The 26,476-nt window shown below is 41.2% G+C and overlaps 1 protein-coding gene across 2 annotated transcripts in view; it reads right to left on the bottom strand.

The window, feature by feature from the left end:
* The window catches only part of GABRA3 (gamma-aminobutyric acid type A receptor subunit alpha3), a 247,227-nt gene that overhangs the window by 18,026 nt on the left and 202,725 nt on the right, over nucleotides 1-26,476 (bottom strand). For both annotated transcript variants that reach the window (XM_057539110.1, XM_057539108.1), the window contains exons 7-8: nucleotides 19,887-20,030; nucleotides 3,313-3,465 (exon numbers count right to left, since the gene is read on the bottom strand). In XM_057539110.1, the coding sequence (XP_057395093.1) occupies nucleotides 3,313-3,465; nucleotides 19,887-20,030 (297 nt within the window). The remainder of the gene's footprint in view (nucleotides 1-3,312; nucleotides 3,466-19,886; nucleotides 20,031-26,476) is intronic.

Below are 26,476 nucleotides of genomic sequence, written 5' to 3' on the forward strand. Positions count from 1 at the left end.
ATCTGTTCATATATTAGATATACATGTGAGCTATATAGTGTTGTGGTTAACAATATGAGCTTTAGAGTCAAACTGAAATAGACTCAAATTCTGGCAATCCCACTTACTTGTAATATGACCTTGAACAAGGTGTTTTACCCCTCTAAGTTTTGTCATGTGTAAAATGTGTGTGATGATACCAGACTCAGAGATTTGTTGGGGAATCAAATGAGATAGATGATGTTCATAAAGCCCACAGCACAATATCTGGCACAGAGTACTCACTCAATAAATAGCAGCTTCTATAATTAACATTATTCTTATTTTTACTGTTGTTATTAACAATAATATTGCCATAATTATATAAATAATTATAGTAGTCTAATTATAATCACATTTTAACAATAATAACTGTTAGCAGTTATTATTCTAGTCTTGAATATCTACACTAGAAGTAGGAAGTCCTCAGTTCTGCCACTTACTTGCTTTGTATCTTGGGCAATTTCCTTAATCTCTCCTTGCCTTTTTCTCCCCATCTATGAATATTCCCTACTGTCTCCCCCAGAATTTTGATGGTGCAGTTGTGTACCCAAAATCATCCAGAATTGAGGAAGAAGGAATGGCCAGAACCTCTTTCTGATTCTTCAAGAAGATGGAGAATGTGACCTTCATGAGCCTGGGTCAAGTAGGGCATGGAAGGTAGTCCTAATGGAGTGAGAGATGTTGCACAGAGAAGCAAGCAGATATGGCCTATTAACTATTAACTCTACCCAGAGAGACAGCCATGTGTGCTGCAGCCTCTGGACCCTCCTTTCATATCTTGATTCCTTGAGTACCTTACTTACATATTTACTATATAAATGAAAATCCAGACTGGAAAAGACTTAATACAGGGCTTCCCTGGTGGCGCAGTGGTTGAGAATCTGCCTGCTAATGCAGGGCACACGGGTTCGAGCCCTGGTCTGGGAAGATCCCACATGCCGCAGAGCAACTGGGCCTGTGAGCCACAATTACTGAGCCTGCGCGTCTGGAGCCTGTGCTCCGCAACAAGAGAGGCCGCGATAGTGAGAGGCCCGCGCACCGCGATGAAGAGTGGCCCCCACTTGCCACAACTAGAGAAAGCCCTCGTACAGAAACGAAGACCCAACACAGCCATAAATAAATAAATAAAAATAATTAAAAAAAAAAAAGACTTAATACAGTTTCAGTAGACAGATCCTAAAGGAGCACCTTTGCACAAACTAGGCAGAGAGTTAGAAAAAACACATTTCAAGCCCTGTCAGGAATTAGCCATACAGCTAGCACCTCATAACAAAGTATCTGAATTTGTAGCCTGGTAAATTCTGAGAATGGACCTAAGGCTCAGTAACATTCTGATCACACTGAGCAAGAAGTGATTCACAGAAGAAACAAGTTATCTCATTTATGGTTATCAGCAAATGCAATTGTCCACACTGGCACATTCATAGCAGCGCCAAAGCATGGATGGAGGGAACTATATTGCAACACAAGTATTTATGTGCCATATCTCAGTAGAGATGTTTAGAACTCTAGTCTCTAAGGCTTAATTAAAACTGTCATCTTGTGAAGAGCTCTTAGCTAGTCAGAGCTGGTAGGACCCTCAATCAAGCATTTGGTGCACTTCATGGATGGACAAAGAGGTTTGGCATTTTAAAAGAGATCCAGGCCTGCCACCCAGTGCTTCTCTTTCAAGACTCTTCTACAAAGTCTTTTTGTGACTGCCCTCCTCACTTCCTTTGAGCACTTCTAAAAGTCTAATATGCTTCTTTGATAATGAATGTCTGTCCCACTCAACTAAAGTTGCTTGAGATAATGCAAGATAATCTCCCCATCTCAAAATCCTTAACTTAGTTCAAATCTGTAAAGTCCTTCTTGCCATATAAGCTAACATTCACAAGTTCCAGAGATTAGGACATGGGTATCATTGGGGGCCATTATTAAGCCTACCACCGTCCTAGTTCTAACCCTTAATTTCACTCAGGCTAAAAGTCTTTCTTGTGTAACCTTAAAACTCAAATTCTTACCTACCAAGACTAGTAGTCCATCCATCCATCCATTTTCCTGCTACAACAGTATAAGCTCATGTGATTAACATTCCAGTTTTCACTTCCTTCTTCCATTTGGGCCACTGAGTATTTTCTTTCATTTCTTATGAGTTCAGATATTAAAAAAGAGTGTTTTCTATATTTTATCTGCTTTTTTTAGGATTTCATAGAGGAAGATTTTTCAGGGTATCTAGTTTGTAATATTTCCAAAAATTGGGCATCTTTAATCTACTCCTATATAGATTCTGCTCCCCCAACTCCACTAGAACTGTTCTTTTCAAATCACTAGCAACCAAGCATATCATGATACCCAACAGTTTTTATCTGCATTTTACCTAAACACACAGAATTCACCCCAGAGGACTATTCCCTTCTTCTTGAAACACTCACCTCTCTTGACTTCCATGATATCACACCCTTCTAATTTTTTTTTCTTTTTTCTTACTTTACAGGTTATTATTTCTCTTCCTCCACTACTGTCTCCTCTTCTACCTGACCTAAAATGCTTCTTCTTTCTGAAACAACATCATTTACTCTCTAACTACACAGTAAAGCTTCAGGATATCAGTAGGAAATATGGGTAGAAAAGTCTTCTTTGTGAGTACTCAGTGTATCCAAGTATATGGAGACAGTTTAGTAGATTAAAAGAGTTAATTAATGTTTATCTCCTAAAAAAAATCTTACAGTGGGAAAAACAGGCAGAAAATGTTTTATGTGCTTTAAGTCTCCTAGGGAAAAGTGCTAATGACATGCAAATCTCTTCCTAGACAACAGTAAATTCATATTGAAGAAAATTTCTCTAATTGTAGGTACTATTGTAAAAACCTTCAAACTCTGTGTAGCTCTTACTGAATGTCAGATAATTCATACTTTCAAAAAGGCTAGAGGAGAAGCAGCAAAGTCAGATGGTCCTATAAAAAAATGGGTCATAAGAAAACCCCAATCTACTTCTCTGTTGTCAGCTTAGTTTCCCACCCTTCACTTTCTCCAGCTCTGCCCACTAATTTCCTCTCCTTTTCACTGACGGCTCCATCCCTCTGCAGCTCCTGAAGCAAACCTGACTGAGACAGGAAGCATTTCAGTAAATCTTAATACTCCAACACTCTTATTTCCACTGCCTTTTAAGAATTCAGTTGCTAGAAACACCAAGATCCAGTGACTTAGTTATTAATGCTGGGCTCAGGTGTTCCTCACATTCACTCCAGTAATGGTTCTTCCACCTTCCTCACCCCTGCCCCTGCCCCATTCTCCATAAAACAACACTCACCAAAGACCGTGCGGGCAGGGACAGACTCTCTGTTGAGCCAGAAAGACACTTGTGACAGAATGACAGTCATGATACATGGCAAGTAGGTCTGGATCACAAAGTAGCCAATTTTTCGCTTGAGATGGAAGTGGGTTGTCATGACGACATATTCTCCTGGAGAGGAAAATTAGACATTATGCAGCCAAATAAACATTGTTGGATCAAGGCGGGCCCCAATTCAGTTCACAAAGCTCCTTAACCTTATACTCAAAAGAAGACATTGCAGCACCTCTCAGGTCCACATAACCAGATCTCTTTAATAATCATGAAGTAGTACAGAGGTGGGTTTTTTTGTTTTTTGGGGGGTTTTTTTTGGTGAAAATGTTACCAAACGCAAGTCCGTGTGCCCAATGCACAGTGAGGCCAAACAATACTGAAACACATCGGAGTCTGGAGCAGAGAAAGGATTATTGCAGGGCCATGCAAGGAGATGGGTAGCTCATGCCTTAAAAAACCGCAAACTCCCCAAAGGCTTTCAGCAAAGCTCTTTTAAAGGCCAGGTGAGGGAGGGGCGTGGTTAGTTGTTACAAACTTCTTAGTGTTGGATCCTTTGTTCTTGTAGCTGTCCACCTAGGTCACGTTGTTACCGAATGCAAGTCTGTGTGCCCAGTGCACAGTGAGGCCAAACAATACAAAAACATTGGAGTTTGGAGCAGAGAAAGGATTACTGCAGGGCCATGGGTGAGATGGTCATGTTACCAAAATGTTACCAAACGCAAGTCCGTGTGCCCAATGCATAGTGAGGCCAAACAATACTGAAACACATCAGAGTCTGGAGCAGAGAAAGGATTATTGCAGGGCCATGCAAGGAGATGGGTGGCTCACACCTTAAAAACCCCGAACTCCCCAAAAGCTTTCCACAAAGCCCTTTTATAGGAAAGGTGAGGGAGGGATGTGGTTAGTTGTTGCAAACTTCTTGGTGTCAGATCCTTTGTTCTTGAGGTCAGGTCATGGTCAGGTCATGATGTTCCTGTAAACCTCCACCAAAATAAATGTTATTCTCTGTTCTGACAAGAAAAGGAAGGGGAGGCATTTATTTCAGTCTCCATGCCTCCTTGCAGCTTTTAACAAATCCCATAAGTAAAGCAATGTCATTACCGCTCAATTTACTTGTTCAAGGTTCCAAGGCTCCGAGGTCAGGTCCTAGCTAAGAGGAGGGTGTACTGTGCAGGCCGGTCACCCTGTCTGGGAATGTTCATCCAGCACCAAGTCTGGGTCCTCCCACCAGTGCCCAGGCCCAGCTGAAAAGGCAGATCTCAGCTGGTGCTGCCCTCAGGGCCAGGTCCCCAAACCCCACCCAGCCATCATCACTGACAGAGCCAGGCGCCCAGGACCCAGCTGGCCCTCAGGCTTTTATTTAACCTGGAGAGAATCCGACGCTTCCATGGACTGCAACGAATGGAGACTGCCACCACTATTACGTTGCTGAGGTGGGGATGGGGGAGAGGTTCACTGCTGCTTCAAGGCCTGAGCCTGGCCAGTGGGCAGCGGTAGAGGGGGCTCTGGGGCTCTGTGGGACACAGCCCTCAGCCTGTCCCCAGGCCCCCCAGCTTACCTGCCAGGCCCCCCAGCTCACCCACCGCCCCGAGGCCAGAAAGCCTGGAGGGCCTGGGGAGAAGGCCGCCATCCACACTCTCACCACAGTCTCTGACTCGAGGACCCCTGCAAGCTGACTGTTGGATGAGTGGGCCCTCTGACCCCTGTGGCAAGGGTCTCATGCTAACCACTGCGCACCTGCCCTGCCCTTGCTACATCCTAGGAGGGCACTGCAGGGGCGTGGACAGCAGCCGAGCTGAGGGGTTCACACCATCCAGTAGCAGATGCCTGGCATGTGGGTGGGCAGAGGCTGGCATCTTGGGCCCCAGGCCCGGGCACCAAATGTCCCCTGTACTGGCATGGAGGGACCATTTAGGGAGAGTGTCAAATCCTGTATCCTAGTGCGGTAGCCCCGGCCGGCCCGTCTGTCCAGGCTTCCACTGCCCCACCTCGGGGAGGGCTTGGTAGGAGCAGGCAGGCCAGGCAGCTGCATTATTTCCTCCGGGGCCATTTCCTGTCCTCCCTGACCTTGGGGAGGGCAAACACCCCAGCTTCCTGGCCTCCCCTTGCTGCCAGAGGCGCCCCCACAACACCTGTGCTGGGGCCTTGCACATCAGATGCGATGAGCAACCACCCCTATTACAAGGTCACAATGTTCCAGCCGTAGCACCTTCAACTGGCATTTCACGCCAGCAGAGGTTCTCCCAAATTCACAGTCACAATATTGCCATCTCCACCGGTCTGCTGGTCTACCTGCCAGTGTGCCTGCCTGGAGACCTGAAACACCCCAGACTCAGACTCACCCAAGGCGACAAGCTGCAATGTATGTGTGTGCCTGAGGCTGCTGCAGCACACTGCTCCTCCAGGCCTTGGGCGGCAACTGCTGGGGCAAAGGGGGAGAGCGCATAAATGAGGCCGGTCCTGAGGACAATGACCCAGGGAAACTGCCACTGTGGGGACGACTGTGACACTGACTGTTGGTGGAATGGGACCATTAGTGTGCCTGCACTGTCCCTATTACAAAAATATATGCTTAACAGTGTACCAACACAGCTTGCTCAGAGCAATTTTGACACGAGTTCATTCAAATATATTAATGTCCTCATGTAAATAATAATGAAAAATAATCTCTTCTATAGCATTTGCTATGTAACATTCTTAAAGTATTTAATCTTCACAACAACCCTATGAGGTCGGTACTATTGTTATACTCATTTATGGGTCAATAAACTGAGGCAAAGAGAGACTGAGCAATTTGCAGAAGGTTACCCAGCTAGTAAGTAGTAGAGCCTGAATTCAACTCCAGATGGGTTGGCTCCACAGCTTATACTTTCTAACCACTACGCTCTGCTGTTTGAATGGATTTATTGGGTTAAAACCTAAAGTTCACATAGCAGAATATGGGCTGGCCTACATCACCCCTCTTCAAAATAAGAGTGAACACGTGTTAAGCTCTTACTATATACCAAACAACTTTGAGTGTTTTTGAAGTATTAACTTTATACCCTCCCATCAACTCTGTAATCCAATAGTTAATTATCAGTTAATTATAATTATCAAATTATGCTGGATTTGTCAGCAGCATTTTACACATTGAGCACTCCATTCTCCTGGAATGAATCTCTTCACCAAACTTCTAGGCTATGTTGCTCTTCTGGTTTCCCTCCTACATCATGACCTGTCCAATCTCCTTTGCTGGTTCCTTTAAATTCTCAACATTTGAGATTGTCATGACTCAGTACTCTTTTCTGTCTCACTCCCCTGGCATTCTTATCCAGGCCTGTATCTTTAAATAATATCTTCAACTTTGATAATGCCCCAATGTATATTTTCTGCCTGGGCTTCCTGCTTGTTATGGGTTGAACTATGTCTCCTGGAAAGATATGGTGAATTCGTAACCCTGAATACCTCAAAATGTGACCTTCTTTAGAAAGAGGCTTGTTGCAGATATAACTAGTTAGGATGAGGTCATACTGGAGTAGGATGGGACCTAATACACTATGACTGATGCACTCTTTTCAAAAGAAGAGAGAGACACAAGGAGATGTGTGATGACAGAGGCAGAGACTGTAATAGGGGTGGGGCAGGTACGAGCTATAGCAGCCCCGCTCAGCCATTGGTTGGTGTCACAGTGGGCCCCTCCCCCAAGCAAGCAACCGTTAGCAATCAACTGTCAACAAGCTACTGTTAGTGCTCCTGCTCAACCATTGGTTGTTATTCCTTGCTCCAACAACTGATCTCCTGATTTATTGGCCTGTCGTGTGGCAAGCAGAATGAGATTGGGCTTGGTAACAAATTTTTGGCAAAGCTAGCCAGGAGCCTTGCTGCTTGTGGCCAGCCAGCCCAGGTTGGGGAATTTTCAGGTAAGGCCCTAGCAGCTGCTGGGTCCACTTGTCCTGAGGACCTTCCCTTCAAAATTCCCTGAAGTGGCACTGGCTGCCCCAGCGCTTGGCAGTTGGAGCAAGGAACCAACATTTGGGAGCCGATGGGCTCCATATAGTAGGGTAAGTCACTCTGGTGTGTACAACCGGGAACATTTTCCCCTCTCAATTTGGGCTTTTGCTCTAAGGGACAAGCCAATTTGTTCATTTGATTGGGGTACCCTGTTGGAGAGGGGAATCGCTGTTGGACTGTACCTGATTTGTGAGCTGATTCATTTGCTTTTATTTTGTGTTCATTTGCTTTTGTTTTGCATTCATTCGCTTTTGTTTTGCATTCATTCATGATGGAATCTGTTTGTGCCTTTGGTATTGGAATTTGCCTGTGCTTTTTGTGTTTTGTTGTTCTTGAACTTATAAATATGGGAAAAACTCCATCTGTCCCTAAGGAAAGCCCTTTGGGGTGTATCTTAAATAAATGGGCAAAATATAGCTATGGGCCTATGACTAAGGAAGAGATGATATTCTATTGTAATAGTGTGTGGTCCCAATATACGTTAGGATCAGGAGAGTGATGGCCCTTGAATGGCTCACTTAATTATTATACAATCTTGCAATTACAATTTCTTTGTGAAAGAGCATGTAAAAATGATGAGATTCCATATGTAGAAGCATTTATGCTATTGCATCAGGAGGAAAAGAAGTCAGATAGCTGCCACCTTATGGTACAGCTGTCTGAAAGGAAAACTAAGGGAAAACCTGTTCTACAAAAGGGAGAGGGAGAAAGTGAGAGTGAGGACATGTTATTTCAAAACTTAAAACCCCCTCTGGCCAATCTGGCTCCTCCACTGGCCGACCAGACTGCAACAGCAGTTGTTCCGACAGCCCCCATGCCACCAACGTATTCACGGCCCCCTGTTTCCCCTACTTATGGGGATCAATTAGAAGTTTCTATGTTAACCCTCGGGGCACAGGGGCCTGGTTTGGTGTCACCATCTAAGACCCAACAGGGCACCCAATTTGGACTGGGAGCTACTTTCGGAGCAAGGCAATTTCCCTTGTGCCAATATCCCATAGGAAGCCTTAACACAGATGGCCAACCAACTGTGTTTCTATGGATGCACAAGCCATTCTCAACTTCAGATTTGTTTAATTGGAAAAACCATAACCCTACATACCAAGAGGACCCCCTCCATATGACTGAACTTCTCACTTCTATCTTTGCCATTCACCATCCCTCTTGGGCAGACATTCACACTCCTATGAATATGATGCTTACTGGGGAGGAAAGAAGGATGGTTGTTGACAAGGCTAGAGAGGAATCACACCAGCTCCATCTACCAGATCCAGATGAAGCTCCAGAAGCAAATCTGGCAGTTCCTATTGCTGAGCCTGACTGGGATCCTAATAATGGGGGCATGCCACTTCTAGAATATTATAGGAGATGTGTCTTAGTGAGTCTTAGAAAGGGAGTACCTAGGCAAAAGAGCTTAGACAAAATTCAGGAGATACACTAAAAACCAAATGAGGATCCATCAGAATTTCTAGAAAGAATTTATCAAGCTTGTAGGTGCTACACTGATGCAGACCCTGAGGCCCCCCAAAATATGAGAATGGTAAATGTGACATTCACTGGGCAAAGTGCCCCAGGTATAAGAAGAAAATTACAAGTTTGATGGTGCACTTGGAATGAACCCTTCTCAGTTGGTAGATGTTGCTTTTAACGTGTTCAACAACAGGGCACAACGACAGAAGCAAGAGGATGCAAGACAGAATGCCACTTTGCTGGCAGCAACATTGGATTTCCGGAAGGCTACTAACCCAGAGAGAGGTAAGTCACCACTGGGGAGAGAACAATGCGCTTACTGCAAGGAGGAAGGGCATTGGAAAAAAGATTGCCCTAGGCTGAAGAATAAGAAAGAAAACAATAAAAGAAAGATAGGAGCCTCTCATATGGTAGAAAGGGAGGAGCACTCTGATAATGAATGAAGAGGCCCGGGGTTCCCTTGGACTTGAGGCGTCCAATTCCAATTTCCCCACAGGAGCCCCAGGTAACTTTGACAGTGGAGGCCAAGTTGATTGACTTTCTGATAGATACAGGTGCAACATACTCTGTGGTAAACATCAAGGTGGCACAGAAAACATCTCAATCCATCCTGGTCACAGGAGTTTCTGGAGAAGTACAAAATCGTTTTCTTACAACCTCTAGAATGCCAATTAGGGGACCTCACCCTGAAACACAGTTTCTTATATATGCCAGTATGTCCAATCACTCTTCTGGGCTGAGATCTCCTTTGTAAATTAAATGCTCTAGTAACTTAACTTTTCGCCAGGACAGCTTGACATCAGGGTCCCACCGCAGTATGTTATAAGCCTACAGATGGCACTTATGGATGCCCCAGAAAAGGAGACAGAGCTCTTTCCCCCTGAGGTCTATGAAAAGGTGAGGCCAGAAGTGTGGACTGATGGCACCACAGGGAAGGCCCAAAATGCATGGCCAATACAAATCCCATTGAAAAGGGATGCTGGGACACATAATCTAAAACAATACCCTCTGAGGCAAGAGGCCCAAAAGGGAATTCAGCCAATTCTCAAAAAGTTTTTGAAAATAGGACTGAATAAACCTTGCAGGTCCCCATATAACAGCCTTATTTTCCTGGTCAAAAAGCCAAACTCAGCAGAGTATTGCTTTGTCCAAGACTTGAGGGCTATTAATGATATAGTCCAAGATTTGCACCCTGTGGTACCTAATCCATACACTCTGCTTACAACTATTCTGGGAGAATACAGCTTGTTCTCAGTTTTGGACTTGAAGGATGCTTTTTTCTGCATTCCTATTGCAGAAGAATCACAGCAACTGTTTGCTTTTGAATGGCAGGACCCAGAAACACAGGTAGTCTAACAATATTATTGGACAGTCCTGTCTCAAGGATTTAAGAATTCCCCTACCTTGTTTGGGGAAATGTTGGCTAGGGACCTTAGAAACTTAATATTGGATGAAGGACTTTTACTCCAATATGTGGACAATTTGTTTATAGCAGGCCCTACATATGATAAGTGTCTACAAAATACCATTAGAACCCTAAACTATTTGGCCAATTGTGGATATAAGGTCTCCCAGAAAAAAAGCCCAAATATGTAAGCAACAAGTCACGTATCTGGGCTTTGTCCTTTCCCAAGGACAGTGGGGTCTTTTGACTAATAGAAAACGGGAAATTGCAGGCTTGGGAACACTCAAAACTTGCAGACAACTGAGGGTGTTTCTGGGAATGGCAGGGTTCTGTCAGGTTTGGATCCCGAACTATGGGCTCATAATAAAGCCCCTCCGTGAGGCTTTAAAGGGACATGATTTTGAGCCCCTTACTTGGACTACAGAATGTCAAACAGCCTTTGAAACAATAAAAACAAAGTCAGTCTCAGCCCTGGTTTTGGGACAACCAGACTTAAAGAAACCTTTCAAACTGTATGTCCATGAGAGATAAGGCATAAGCCTTGGGGTGTTAATTCAAACTCCGGGGAATAACCCTCAACTTGTTGCCTGCTTCTCAAGACGGACTAGAACAGACTGTTAAGGGATGACTCCTCTGCCTTCGAGCTGTAGCAGCTACTTGTGACATATTTCAGGAAGCTGAGAAGTTTACCCTGGGGCAACCCACCACTGTGTATGTCCCTCACCATGTCCTTTCTTTACTGGAGCAGAAAGGGGGCTATTGGCTGACTTCTGGAAGAATGGGAAAGTCCAAGCCATTCTCCTGGACAATCCCAACATAAGACTTCAGGTCACTTCAGCCCTAAATCCAGCCACATTGCTCCCGATTGATGTTGCACAGTCCCCAGAGCACGACTGCCTACACGTCATCAAGCTAGTGTATTCTAGCAGACCTTGGCTGAGCCAGATATGGAATTGTTCACCGATGGAAGCAGCTTCATGGACCAAGGTAGGTGATGCACTAGGTATGTGATGGCAACCCTTGAAAGGATTGTTGAAGCAAAAGCCCTGCCCCCAGGGAGCTCAGCTCGGAAGGCAGAAATCATTGCTCTGACAAGAGCCCTGCTCCTCGCTAAAGGGAAGCAAGTAAATATATACAGACTCTCACTATGCATTCTCTGTGGTGCATGCTCACGGGGCGATCTGGAAGGAAAGGGGGCTTCTCACTTCAAACAATAAAGACATAAAACATGCTTCTGAAATCCTGTCACTATTAGAAGCAGTCCATAAGCCCTCACAAGTGGCTGTAATGCACTGCCCAGGCCACCAGAAGGGTGAGACTCATATAATAAAGGGCAGTCAGTTAGCTGACCAAGCTGCAAAGAAAGCAGCAAAGGAATAGGGTTAACAATCCATGATATGGTCACTTCTCCCACAGATCGACTTGTCAAAATACCAGCCAGTGTATTCAGGAAAGGAGAAGCAGAGAGCCAAAGAATGGGGATTCACTCTTGATCACACCTCACTTGGCTAGAAATGTAAAGTACAAGGAATTGTTTTGATTCCTGAGGCCCTCTTGGACACTGTGCTGCAGCACATTCATAATAGTACCCATTACGGGAGAGATGCCACCTTACAACAGATTCAAAGATATATAATGGGGCCTAACCTACAAAGGGCCATCCAGCAAGTCACTCAAAATTGCATGATTTATGCTAAAAATAACACAAAAACTGCTGTCAGACTTCCCCAGATGGGGACTTAGCACAGAGGAACCTACCCCACCGAGGACTGGCAAATAGACTTTACTCAAATGCCTCGAGCCACAGGAAATTTCAGGTACCTGCTAGTATTTATGGACACTTTTTCAGGATGGGTGGAGGCATATCCCGCCAGGACAGAAAAAGCCTCCAAAGTGGTTAAAGTCCTCCTTAAGGACATTATCCCCTGATTTGGTGCCTAACTCCCTTCAAAGTGATAATGGGTCTGCTTTTGTCTCTAGCATAACCCAACAAGTGTCTAAAGCACTGCAAATGAATTGGAAGCTACATTCATCCTGGAGACTACAATCAACAGGAAAAAACCGAGAAAATGAATTATACACTAAAAAGGAGCATTGCTAAAATACGTCAAGAGACTAATTTAACTTGTGATAAGGCCTTGCCAGTTGCCCTGCTATGGATCAGAGTGGCTCCCAGAAGCAGGCTTAAATTAGGCCCCTTTGAAATATTGTATGGTAGGCCATTCCAGGTGTCTGCCCAGGTGGGAGGATCTATAAATGCTCTGAAAGATCTAGCAGTTGCCAATTATGTTAAAGCTCTGGGCACTATACTAACCTCTGTTCATGAGTTTGTTGTCAGCAGGTGTGCCTATCCAACTGAGGTAACGTTACATCCTTTCCGGCCCAGAAACTGAGTCCTCCTTAAAACCTGGAGGGAACAAGGGACTGAGAACCAGCTGACCGCAAGGTGGACAGGACCACATGTGGTATTACTTACCACACAGTCATCTGTCAAGTTAGCTGGAGTAAAGCCATGGATTCATCACACTCGGGTTAAAGCAGCACCACTGTCATCAGAAAATGACCCAACTCCTGAGAGGCCTAGAGAGCAATGGGTTTATGAAGCCTTAGAAGACTTAAGGTTGCTCTTCAAAAAGAATAAGTTTTGAGATTAAAATTTCTTTGTAGAAGGAATTTCATCAGGTTCAAATAGTTGTAGATAAAAAGAATTGTATTGCTTACTAACATTTTTAAGGAATATTCTCGACCCAAAGCTGATCAATTCCATTTCACAATCATCCCCTCATCTCCCCTGTTCAGTGGGAAGTAGCCAGAAAAATCGTCACCCCTTTTCCCACAAGATTGTGGAATGGACATTGACAGTGGGGAATTGTAATAGTGGTGGGGCAGGCGTGAGCTATAGCAGCCCCGCTCAGCCATTGGTCAGTGTTGCAGTGGGCCCCTCCCCCAGGCGAGCAACTGTCAATGAGCGACCGTCAGTGGTCCCACTCAGTCATTGGTCAGCACTACAGTGGACCCCTCCCCCTTCCCCTCTTCTGTATAAAAGGAGCCTCCAGAAGGAACCAACCCAGCCAGCACCTTGGCTTCAGACTTCTAGCCTCCAGAACTAGGAGACATAAATCTCTGTTGTTTGAAGCCATTCAGTTTATGGTACTTTGATATGGCAAACCTAGGGTTCCCTATAATGCTCTACACCTATATATTTCATTATCCATTAGATATCACCACTTGGGGATCTAATAGGTATCTTGACCTAACATGTCCAAATCTTAGCTCTTACTGTCTCCATTTCCTACCCCCTCCAAACTATCCCTTCCAACAGATTTTCCTATCTCAGTAAATGGTAGCTCTCAGGAGCACGAATCAAAATTCTTCAAAATCTTTAACATCATCGACCGCTCCCTCTCCCTCCCTCGTGCATGTTTCCATGTGTACATACACAAATGCAGACACGGACACAGATACGTTGACAGTTCTTCAAAATATATTTATAATTTGAGCATTTCTCACCACTTCCGCTGTTACCACTTTGGACTAAGCTACCATCATCTCTTACTTAGAGTACTGTAATAGCTTTCTAACGTGCCTTGCCTCTATACTTGTCCCCTTCAATGCATTCTTAGCGTACCAGCCAAAATGAGTCTATTATAATAAAAGTCAGATTCAGTCTTTCTTTTGCTTAAGGCTCCCCAATAGTTTCCCATCTCTCAAAGAGTAAAAGGCAAATTTCCCCAAAGAGTCTCCAAAGGTCCATGCAATCTGATTGCTCTACTACCTTTCTTGTTAGAGCTTCTTATTTTTCACCTCTCTCTCTCTCTCTCTCTCTCTGCCCTCATTTGGTTTCAGTATGTCTCCCAAATGAGGCAATTTCCCACTTTCCTACCTCACCCACTCCCTTGTACCTAAGCCTAGGAAGCACCATCTGGTTAGCCAAAGCTCAACATACAATCCATATTGTGTGTGTATTCACATTCTAGCTTGTTTATGTGAACATGAAAAATACAAGTAGGCTTAGTTTTAATTTAGCAAAGAATTGTCATACAAAATTGTAGAATTTCTTCATTATAACATTGGGGTTGCTTTTTTTTTCTCTCTGCCACTTTTTCAATCCTTTTATTTATTTGTTCCCCACTCCCTCCCCCTCTCTCCTCCTTCTCCCCCTCTCTCCTATCTGTGTACATTTCAACTGCTTTCTTTCCCTGTCCTTCTGTTCACTCTTTTTCTCAGCTGAGGAGGCACTGAAGATTTATTTTTAACAATAGTTGGACTTTGATTAGCTTGGGGAATTTCCTCCCCTTCCACATATTAGTCTCACACCCCTGAATTCCTTCCTGTCTATTAATCCTATATCTGATCATGTAAAATATTTAATATTTATGAATAATATTTATTATATATTTTATATAAGTTATATTCTGTAGATCTGAAAGGAAAGCAAGTGGACTTTTCAAAAGCTTATCAAATTAGCCATTGTTTTAAATAACTGAATATATTTTCTTAAGCCTCTCCTTTTCTATCCTTCTTTCCTTCAATTTCTATCTTGTTGTTTCTCTTCCAAAGAAGCAAAGAGAGTGATTTAAGATCAGCAAGATGGTGGAATAGGACAGCCCTGGCTCTAGTACCCTGTCACAAAAATATGGTTTAGCAGCTACCCACGGAAGAGAACACTTTGTGAAAATCCCAGATATAAGAAGTAAAGCTGAAGCAGCACCCATCCGGGGCATGAAAACCAAGAAAAGTGACATTAGAAGGATAACAGAAGTGGTATCAATTTGTCGCCTTCTTCCCTCCCCCAGGCCAGCTCAGTGCAGCACCTAGAGGGTACCTCTGAGTCTATGGTTTCTCCAGTGGGGAAATGAGAACCCAAGGCAGATATCCAGCTTTCCTGGGCATCCCCCTGGAGGCCCACTTCTGCTTTGCCTCATGGGGAACGCTCTGGGAATTGGCAGGGCCAGATAATTTGGGGTCAGCTAGCACAAAGGAATATGGCATAACTTACAGCCAACATTGTGTGAATCTTGGAGGTGGTATCAGGTCCCCTGCCAGCATCATCGCCTGATCAAAAGTACAGTCAGCAGTCTAAATTCAACTGCAAGGGAACCCAACCTCTGAGAGCAGCCCGCAGCTCTGGCATACAGAGTAGTAGATACAAAAGCCCCGCCCAACAGCGGAGCTCAAGCCAACTGCAGAACTCCAGCAGAGCCCTCTTCCAGTGGCAGTGAGCCACGTAATAGGGCCACGTCCCTTGGTGGCTGTTGCCTCACTGCACCAAAATGGTGACCTCAGGGGTCAACTGCTGCTCTGGCTAAGCAGTCATGGGGTTTTGGCGCCCCCCCGCCCACAGAATGGCATCTGCAGGTGGGTCAAAACACACCCGCCACGCTGCTCTTATTTTCTGATTTGTCTTCACTTACCTATGTTCCATGTCTAAACAAATAATATACACAGTGACAGTAATGAGAGTTTTTCTAACAAATGGTCAAATTTCTAGGAAAGATGCAAAAATAAGATCAGGCTCCTCTTAGAAAATTAATGTAAATATTGCAAATAAGGGAAAATGGAGTCAGTGCTGAAGTAGGGAACAGTGTGAAGAACTAGCCATCAATTTAGAGAAATTTCGTTCATTTATTTAACACATGTTTGAATCTGGAGCAAAGAGCAGGAGCCCTCTGCCTAGAACTACTTCAAGCTGAGGACTGACAGCTTTCAGAGAGAAAACCACTCATACAAAACAGAACACCCACAGATTGTGGGTTTTCCTCTGGCCCAGCTTCCCATTAGTATGTTGGACACCACATAGAGGAGCATATCAGAATTCAGAAAGGAATGCCCATAATTTATAGTCACATGAAAACAATATACATTTATGTGAGGTAATATTTATATGGTTTCTAAACCAAAGGGTGTCAAATAGTATACGGCAAAAAGTCTACCTCCTTCACACCATTTCATTTCTCCTTCCTTTAACTACAATTAACAGCTTCTTGTGTATATTCTAGAAATACTATTCCTATACTAATCTATATCCTATAGTCTTTGGTGGTTTTGTATTTGCTATTTTCACTCAACAGTATATCCTGCAGATATTCCCATTTAACTTCCTCATTCCTTCTTACACCTGCTTCGTTTACTGATGTACACTGTATCATGTTTTCAAAACTAATTTGCTATTATAATCTAATATCTGCAATAACCCTATTTTCAAATAAGGTCACATTCTGAGGCACTGGGGAACAGGATTTCAACATACCTTTTGGGGAGACATAATTCAATCCATAACATCTGCATTGCCAAGAGTGAAGGGAAACTGGCATGCTCATACACTGATAATGAGAGTGTGAATTGTTTCACCTTTTAGAATGGCAAATTGTCAATATGTATTGAAAACTTTTTAAATGTGTCTACTTTCTGAAATAGCAATCTCAATATTTTGTTTTTATCCTAGGCAGGTAATTACATAGGAACAAAATGCTATATGGAAAAAGAAGGTCTTTGCAGTGTTCTTTATATCATTAAAACAGAAAATAATCATAGGTAATTGGTTAAATGGATTATGATCCAGTAAGATGAAGATATTATTGAATTTCACAATGAAATGCTATGCTTCCCACTGATAGCAACACTTATCATTGTCAAGAAGGCTGGCTGTGGCCTCAGATGCTGGCCTTTTAATTTTCTTTTTAAATTTAGAGTAAAACTAAAACAGGTAATAATTAATATATGCCCATTCTAATTGTTAAAATATTATTACTAACTACTTAGAACTAACAACAAAAAAATGTTGGTGAGGATGTGTGGAAATGGAAACCCTCATGTACTCTTGGTGGGAATGTATACTGGTGCAACTACTATGGAAAACAGTATGGAGTTTCCTCAAAAAATTAAAAATGGGGGACTTTCCTGGTGGTCCAGTGGCTAAGACTCCACGCTCCCAATTCAGGGGGCCCGGGTTCAATCCCTGGTCAGGGAACTAGATCCCACGTGTCACAACTAAGAGTTCACGTGCCACAACTAAAAGATCCTGCATGCCACAACTAAGACCTGGTGCAGCCAAATAAATAAATAAATAAATAAATAGATAAATAAATAAATAAATATTTTTTAAAAATTAAAAATGGAACTACTATATGATCCAGCAATTCCACTTATGGGTATTTATCTGAAGAAAATGAGAACACTAGCTTAAGATATATACACCTCCATCTTCACTGCAGCATTATTTACAAGAGCCAAGACATGGAAACAACCAAAGTGTCTCTCCACGGATGAATGGATAAAGAAGATGTGGTATATATAGATACAATGGAATATTATTCAACCATAAAAAGAAGGAAAATTTTTGCCATTTGCAATAACATGGATGGACCTTGGGGACATTATGCTAAGTGAAATAAGTCCGACAGAGCAAGACAAATATTGTATCTCACTTATATGTGGAATCCAAAAAACAAAACAAAACGAACAAAAAACCAAGCTCATAGATACAAAGAATAGATTAGTGGTTGCCAGAAGCCAAGGGTAGGTGTTAGGTGAAATGGGTGAAGGGAATCAGAAGGTACAAACTTCCAGTTATAAAGTAAATAAGTCCTTGGGATGTTATGTACAGCATGGTGACTATAGTTAGAATACTATACTGCACATTTGAAAGCTGTTGAGAGTAGATCTTAAAAGTTCTCATCACAAGAAAAAAATTCTATAACTATGTATGGTGATGGATGTTAACTAGACTTCCTGTGGTGATCATTTCACAATACATACAAATATTGAATCATAATGTTGTACACTTGAAACTAATGCCAATTATATCTGAATAAAAATATATCACTAGCTTGTGTGTATATTTTATTTGGATCCTGTACACTTAGTGACAAGAAAACATGCTTACAATATAAAATTACACAAAAAACAGCTTATAAAACAGTATCAATATTTTGGTCCCATTTATATAAAACCATATTTATATTAAAAGTGCAAAGAGAACCTTCTTAAAGGTTTCACACCAAAATGTATAATAATCAGTTAATGCACTAAATTCTTTGAAAAAGTTTTTTTCTAGATGGTGGAATTAAAGAATATTTTAATTTACATTTTTTGCTCCTCTGATATTTCTAATTTTTCTATCATGAACGTGTGATAAAGACTAAACAGTGGTTTAACCAAATGAAATGGGGCTGCTTGGATGGCTAATGATGGGTCTCAAAAGTTGATACCAGGTGAGCAGTGCCAAGGAGGGATGGGGAAGTCAGGAGAGTGAACAGATGCTATAGCCCCAGGAATTCTCTCCCTTCTGCACAGTGGACCTCCAGGGCTCCTGGGTTACCCTTGGTCTCTAGGGGTCCGCCTTGCTGTGCTGGGATGCACGGAGCCTTCATCAGGAGCCTGGGTACTCTTTGCCCACAGGCTGGGGTGGGAGGGAGGGGAGGGTCTGATCTCAGATGGGAGGTCGTTTGCAGCAGCAGTGGCACCCCACAGCAGGAGGTGGCTTCCGCTCAAAAATGCAAGGGTCACAGTAGGACAGTAAAAATACACTTTGTACATGCAGGCACTAAAGGTCCTCCTCCCTCTACCTACTTGGGGAGAGCAGAACTGGCCAGGTGGGTACTTTCCCCTCACCCCCACAGATCAGCTGACCTTCTCCAAGAGATCATGTTCTCACAAACCTCTGGCCTTTTGAACCTCCGTATTGCCATTCTCAAGAATAGCCTTTCCCCACACCAAGTTCCAAATCTCTAAATCCTGTTGTCCTTTAAATCCATTTCAAATGCTGCTTTTTTTTAGGTTCCCGCCCCTGGTCTTAGGATGGAGGGAGAACAGACCACAGACATACTGTAACACTATGAGAGGGAACAGCAGTGTCCAGCTAATGAAAAAAAGGACAAGAGTACCCTACTTCGTTTATAATTGTGGATTCAGAGATCTTCCATGGAGACAAGTGTTGAAAGTTCCCACCCTTTCATGGCAAAAAATATTGTAAGATATGTGGGCCCCTAAGATATACTCCATTTTGTCAAATACCCTAAAGTTAGTTGGGATTCAGGGTGCCTCCTTCCTCAGGCCCCTACAACTGGTCAGTTTCCAAATAGATAGGACTTAAGGCTACAGAACAAGCCTCTAAGTTCCATTTATCAATGTCCAAGGAAGAGCCATTGAGAGGACCTGGCAATGTTTGACAGACACACTTGTTTCTGAAATGGGTGATTCACTTAAGAAAATAATTCCATGGCTCATTCCTGGACCTCCTGGCTGTGTTCTGGCCTCTCCTGGGGTTATTACCTTGCCACCTCTGTATTGGTGGAGTTAAGCAAATATTTTCATGAAAACTTTAGGATCAAAGTTTAGCTCTCCCACTATCATGACTTCCCTCTGCTTTCTATTCTACCACAGTCCAGCCCTAATGACCTTGACCTAACTCACGATGAAACAGCAGGGCATCATGGTTAAAAGCATGATCTTGGAAGCCAATCTGCCTGGGTTCAGATCTTGGCTCTGACATTACATAACTGTGACATGGAACAAATTATTAAACATCTGTATGCCTCAGTTTCCTTAAGATAATAGTACCTACCTCACAAGACTGTTTTGTTAACATAAGTTATTATAAGCACTTAAAACAGTGACTGGTATGTGGTACAGGTTACAAAAATGCTTGCTAAATAAAATAAATAAATACCTGTACTAGACCGGATTATTTCTGTGCCAACAACATGGCCCAGCAGGTCATATTGATTCAGTCGAGAGCCATCCTGTGCCACTTCCACAGATTTGTTCTTCCCAAGAGTCCAAGAGTAAACTACTTCGGCTGTTGTATAGGCATCTAAGGCAGAAAAAAGTCAAGAAGGAGAAGTGAGGGGAAAGGAAAATGATTATCTCTGATACTAAACTTGCATGAGATTGAAATACAACTTCCATCCCAAAAGAGTTTTAGATATGTGGTATATCTTCAACTGAAGTACATTTATCCATGCATGTATTAAGTACTTGTTGAACAATTACTAACAGTTTATGCTGAACACACAGAAATAAACCCAAAGTGGTCTCTTGCTTCAATGACTCACAGTCTTCTGGACTGCCAATAAATTGTTAAACTTTTCCTTCTCTTGGAGGATAGAGAGTAGGGGCAAGGGGAGGAATGGTTAAAATATTACCTAATGCAGATGTCACAAATTCAAATGCCCACAGGAGCTAGAGAGGTATCTTAAATGACCAAATCAGGCTAGTTGTAGGAAAAATAAACTGCTAGAAATGTAATAAAATTTTCTTTAATTAATTATGGTGTGAACATATGAAATAATGTAAAAAATCATACTGGGGATATTTTAAATTCAAAATGAAAAATTACAAATTAAAAAAAGCAATAATTAATGATTATAATTTTATTTTGAAATTTATTACCACTTTAATTTTGCAAACCAGAAACCTGCCACCATTCCTTCTGCATCAGGGTGTTAATGCCAGGTCTTGTATTTGGAATTCCAATGTCGAGTACAGAATTTAGTACAGATTAATTTTAACAGGGGTGTGGGTAAGGAAATGGTGAGGGAATGAGGAGTGAGGTTATTTAGTTTTAGTCAGTATCTTAAAAGAATAGAGTTGCTTTCTTTCCAGACACAGATTAACTCTTTGCACAGTGGGTTTTATATTTGGGGTGAGCACTTTGCCCTAACTCAGATATCTAGTCTCATAATAAAGGGAAGCTGACAACCATACTGCTCACCCTCTTCATTCATTTTTGAGCTGTTTATTGTTCAAGTCATTGGGAGGTCTCCAGCTCATGGTGGCAGCTATTATGTCCATAATATGCTCTACTTAAACCTTTTACCACAAAGCAAATAATTGCTAGTCAATCTACCAATGAACGAACATAAATTCTGTATCCCTACAAAACTTTGCAATGTTGGATATGTATTTCATAAAAGTCTGACATTAACACTTACATGTATTAATTGTGATCTGCTTATGTTACATTTTTTAGGGCTTTTTTCAATATATTCAAGTAAACCATTTTCTGATTTGCTTTTAATGGACATGCCCAAAAGTTGTTCATTCACATCAAAATTCTCATTGAAATTGTGAGAAAATACACATAACTCTCATAAGTGACAAAAGAAAATGCCACAAGAAATCTAACTTTTAAACATAATATGCCCTGTATATGGTCTCAGTCATTTCTTCAACTCACTGACAAAAATACTTCTGGTTCAATGTATAATTTCTACTGCAATTAAAGACATTTTTATAAATCTTGTGTCTATAAAATATTTTGATGCCTGTGAAGGTTTATTGCTTAATTAATGCATAACTGCTTTTCCCAGCAGCAACACTTAATGTATATATTCAAATACAAAACCTGTTGAACTTTCAGTCTGTTTAATAAAATTAAGATTTTCATTGTACATCTTTTTTAATATATCAATTATGGTTCTTATAATGGATTGCATAATGTTGATATCTGACGTTTTATTTTTCAACAAAAGCATACTGTGTATGCATAGAAACAGTGTATAAATATTCTTCATTTTTATTAGGAAATGCAAACTTACCATCTTTTTTGAAATAGTCCTTTCAGTCTATCTTTTATTTATTTATTTTAAATTTTTATAGCTGTGGGTACAAGAACTATGTCACTTTCCTCTTAATTCAACTAGGAGCTCTTAAATCTATCAACTAAGTGAGTTGATTAATGGCAACTGACATTGGACCCTGTTTTCAGGGAGAGAGCAGAAAGTGCCCATATACAAGGGACGGCCACTACTCAGCCCCAGCTGTTTGTGACCATGTGCGGATTTGAGTCCAATGTTGTCCAATCTTCTGATTTCATAAAATAATAAACAAATCTGGAATTTTGTATGACATCGCCCAAATTTCAAATCTTGGAGGATAATTTTGAAGGTTATTAACACTGTATAGATCAAATAAATGACATCTGCAAACCACCAACTTGTAACCTCCTGTCTAGAGATTTTCCCCTATGGATGGCTGTGGTCTTTTGTGATTCAGTTTTGGAAACAAAGCATCCTCTGCTGCCTATGGGGTATCTAGGGCTCCCAACTAGAATTGAGATCTTTAAACTACTATCACCAAGAAGAAAGGGATATCCTCTCCTCAGGACTCTTCTCACACACTTACCTAAAACTTATACTAAGACTATTAAGTGAGGACTATCACAAGACTATTAATAAAATGTGATTTCAGAAGGCCCTTGTCCTCTCATCTTCCCCGATGCCTTCCATCCTTAATATACATGTTTGGGTTCTACTATTCCGAAACATATAATTACCCGTATGTGTCTTCTTTTATTTTTATTTTTTTATTATTATTTTTTTACTTTTTTTATACAGCAGGTTCTTGTTAGTCATCAATTTTACACGCATCAGTGTATACATGTCAATCCCAATCGCCCAATTCATCACACCACCATCCCCACCCCCACGCAGCTTTCCCCCCATGCTGTCCATATGTTTGTTCTCTATATCTGTGTCTCAACTTCTGCCCTGCAAACCGGTTCATCTGTACCATAGTTCTAGGTTCCACATACATGCGTTAATATACGATATTTGTTTTTCTTTTCTGACTTACTTCACTCTGTATGACAGTCTCTAGATCCATCCACATCTCAACAAATGACCCAATTTTGTTCCTTTTGATGGCTGAGTAATATTCCATTGTATATATGTACCACACTTCTTTATCCATTCATCTGTCGATGGGCATTTAGGTTACTTCCATGACCTGGCTATTGTAAATAGTGCTGCAATGAACATTGCGGTGCATGTGTCTTTTTGAATTATGGTTTTCTCTGGGTATATGCCCAGTAGTGGGATTGCTGGATCATATGGCAATTCTATTTTTGGATTTTTAAGGAACCTCCATACTGTCCTCCATAGTGGCTGTATCAATTTACATTCCCACCAACAGTGCAAGAGGGTTCCCTTTTCTCCACACCCTCTCCAGCATTTGTTTTTTGTAGATTTTCTGATGATGCCCATTCTAACTGGTGTGAGGTGATACCTCATTGTAGTTTTGATTTGCATTTCTCTAATAATTAGCGATGTTGAGCAACTTTTCATGTGCTTCTTGGCCATCTGTATGTCTTCTTTGGAGAAATGTCTATTTAGGTCTTCTGCCCATTTTTGGATTGGGCTGTTTGTTTCTTTAATATTGAGCTGCATGGGCTGTTTATATATTTTGGAGATTAATCCTTTGTCAGTTGCTTCGTTTGCAAATATTTTCTCCCATTCTGAGGGTTGTCTTTTGGTCTTATTTATGGTTTCCTTTGCTGTGCAAAAACTTTTAAGTTTCATTAGGACCCATTTGTTTATTTTTGGTTTTATTTCCATTTCTCTAGGAGGTGGATCAAAAAAGATCTTGCTGTGATTTATGTCAAAGAGTGTTCTTCCTATGTTTTCCTCTAAGAGTTTTACAGTGTCCAGTCTTACATTAAAGTCTCTAATCCATTTTGAGTTCACTTTTGTGTATGGTGTTAGGGAGTGTTCTAATTTCATTCTTTTACATGTAGCTGTCCAGTTTTCCCAGCACCACTTATTGAAAAGACTGTCTTTTCTCCATTGTATATCCTTGCCTCTTTTGTCATAGATTAGTTGACCATAGGTGCGTGGCTTTACCTCAGGGCTTTCTATCTTGTTCCAATGATCTATGTTTCTGTTTTTGTGCCAGTAGCATATTGTCTTGATTACTGTAGCTTTGTAGTACAGTCTGAAGTCAGGGAGTCTGATTCCTCCAGCTCCGTTTTTTTCCCTCAAGACTGCTTTGGCTATTTGGGGTCTTTTTTGTCTCCCTATAAATTTTAAGATTTTTTGTTTTAGTTCTGTAAAATATGCCATTGGCAATTTGATAGGGATTGCATTGAATCTGTAGATTGCTTTGAGTAGTATAGTCATTTTCACAATATTGATTCTTCCAATTCAAGAACATGGTATATCTCTCCATCTGTTGGTATCATCTTTAATTCCTTTCATCAGTGTCTTATAGTTTTCTGCATACAGGTCTTTTGTCTCCCTAGGTAGGTATATTCCTAGGTATTTCACTCTTTTTGTTGCAATGGTAAATGGGAGTGTTTCCTTAATTTCTCTTTCAGATTTTTCATCATTAGTGTATAGGAATGCAAGAGACTTCTGTGCATTAATTTTGTATCCTGCTACTTTACCAAATTCATTGATTAGCTCTAGTAGTTTTCTGGTAACATCTTTAGGATTCTCTATGTATAGTATCATGTCATCTGCAAACAGTGACAGTTTTACTTCTTCTTTTCCAATTTGGATTCCTTTTATTTCTTTTTCTTCTTTGATTGCCGTGGCTAGGACTTCCAAAACCATGTTGAATAATAGTGGGGAGAGTGGACATCCTTGTCTTGTTCCTGATCTTAGGGGAAACGCTTTCAGTTTTTCACCATTGAGAATGATGTTTGCTGTGGGTTTGTCATATATGGCCTTTATTATGTTGAGGTAGGTTCCCTCTATGCCCACTTTCTGGAGGGTTTTTATCATAAATGGGTGTTGAGTTTTGTCAAAAGCTTTTTCTGCATCTATTGAGATGATCATATGGTTTTTATTCTTCAGTTTGTTAATATGGTGTATCACATTGATTGATTTGCATATATTGAAGAATCCTTGCATCCCTGGGATAAATCCCACTTGATCGTGGTGTATGATCCTTTTAATGTGTTGTTGGATTCTGTTTGCTAGTATTTTTTTTGAGGATTTTTGCATCTATATCCATCAGTGATATTGGTCTGTAATTTTCTTTTTTTGTGGTATCTTTGTCTGGTATTGGTATCAGGGTGATGGTGGCCTCATAGAATGAGTTCGGGAGTGTTCCTTCCTCTGTAATTTTTGGAAGAGTTTGAGAAGGATGGGTGTTAGCTCTTCTCTAAATGTTTGATAGAATTCACCTGTGAAGCCATCTGGTCCTGGACTTTTGTTTGTTGGAAGATTTTTAATCACAGTTTCAATATCATTACATGTGATTGGTCTGTTCATATTTTCTATTTCTTCCTGGTTCAGTCTTGGAAGGTTATGCCTTTCTAAGAATTTGTCCATTTCTTCCAGGTTGTCCATTTTATTGGCATAGAGTTACTTGTAGTAGTCCGTTAGGATGCTTTGTATTTCTGCAGTGTCTGTTGTAACTTCTCCTTTTTCATTTCTAATTTTATTGATTTGAGTCCTCTCCCTCTTTTTCTTGATGAGTCTGGCTAATGGTTTATCAATGTTGTTTACCTTCTCAAAGAACCAGCTTTTAGTTTTATTGGTCTTTGCTATTGTTTTCTTTGTTTCTATTTCATTTATTTTTGCTCTGATCTTTATGATTTCTTTCCCTCTGCTAACTTTGGGTTTTGTTTGTTCTTCTTTCTCTAGTTCCTTTAGGTGTAAGGTTAGATTGTTTATTTGAGATTTTTCTTGTTTCTTGAGGTAGGCTTGTATAGCTATAAACTTCCCTTTTGGATCGTCGTGTTTTCATTGGCATTTGTCTCTAGGTATTTTTTGATTTCCTCTTTGAGTTCTTCAGTGATCTCTAGGTTATTTAGTAACGTATTGTTTAGCTTCCAGGTGTTTGTGTTTTTTACGTTTTTTTCCCTGTAATTCATTTCTAGTCTCATAGCGTTGTGGTCAGAAAAGATGCTTGATATGATTTCAATTTTCTTAAATTTACTAAGGCTTGATTTGTGACCCAAAATGTGATCTATCCTGGAGAATGTTCTGTGCGCACTTGAGAAGAAAGTGTAATCTGCTGTTTTTGGATGGAATGTCCTATAAATATCAATTAAATCTATCTGGTCTATTGTGTCATTTAAAGCTTCTGTTACCTTATTTATTTTCATTTTGGATGATCTGTCCATTGGTGTATGTGAGGTGTTAAAGTCCCCCACTATTACTGTGTTACTGTTGATTTCCTCTTTTACAGCTGTTAGCAGTTGCTTTATATATTGAGGTGCTCCTATGTTGGGTGCATATATATTTATAATTGTTATATCTTCTTCTTGGATTAATCTCTTGATCATTATGTAGTGTCCTTCTTTGTCTCTTGTAACATTCTTTATTTTAAAGTCTATTTTATCTGATATGAGTATTGCTACTCCAGCTTTCTTTTGATTTCCATTTGCATAGAATATCTTTTTCCATCCCCTCACTTTCAGTCTGTATGTGTCCCTAGGTGTGAAGTGGGTCTCTCGTACACAGCATGTATATGGGTCTTGTTTTTTAATCCATTCAGCAAGCCTCTGTCTTTTCATTGGAGCATTTAATC

The sequence above is a fragment of the Balaenoptera acutorostrata genome, chromosome X (assembly GCF_949987535.1).
Source record: "Balaenoptera acutorostrata chromosome X, mBalAcu1.1, whole genome shotgun sequence".
NCBI lineage: Eukaryota > Metazoa > Chordata > Mammalia > Artiodactyla > Balaenopteridae > Balaenoptera > Balaenoptera acutorostrata.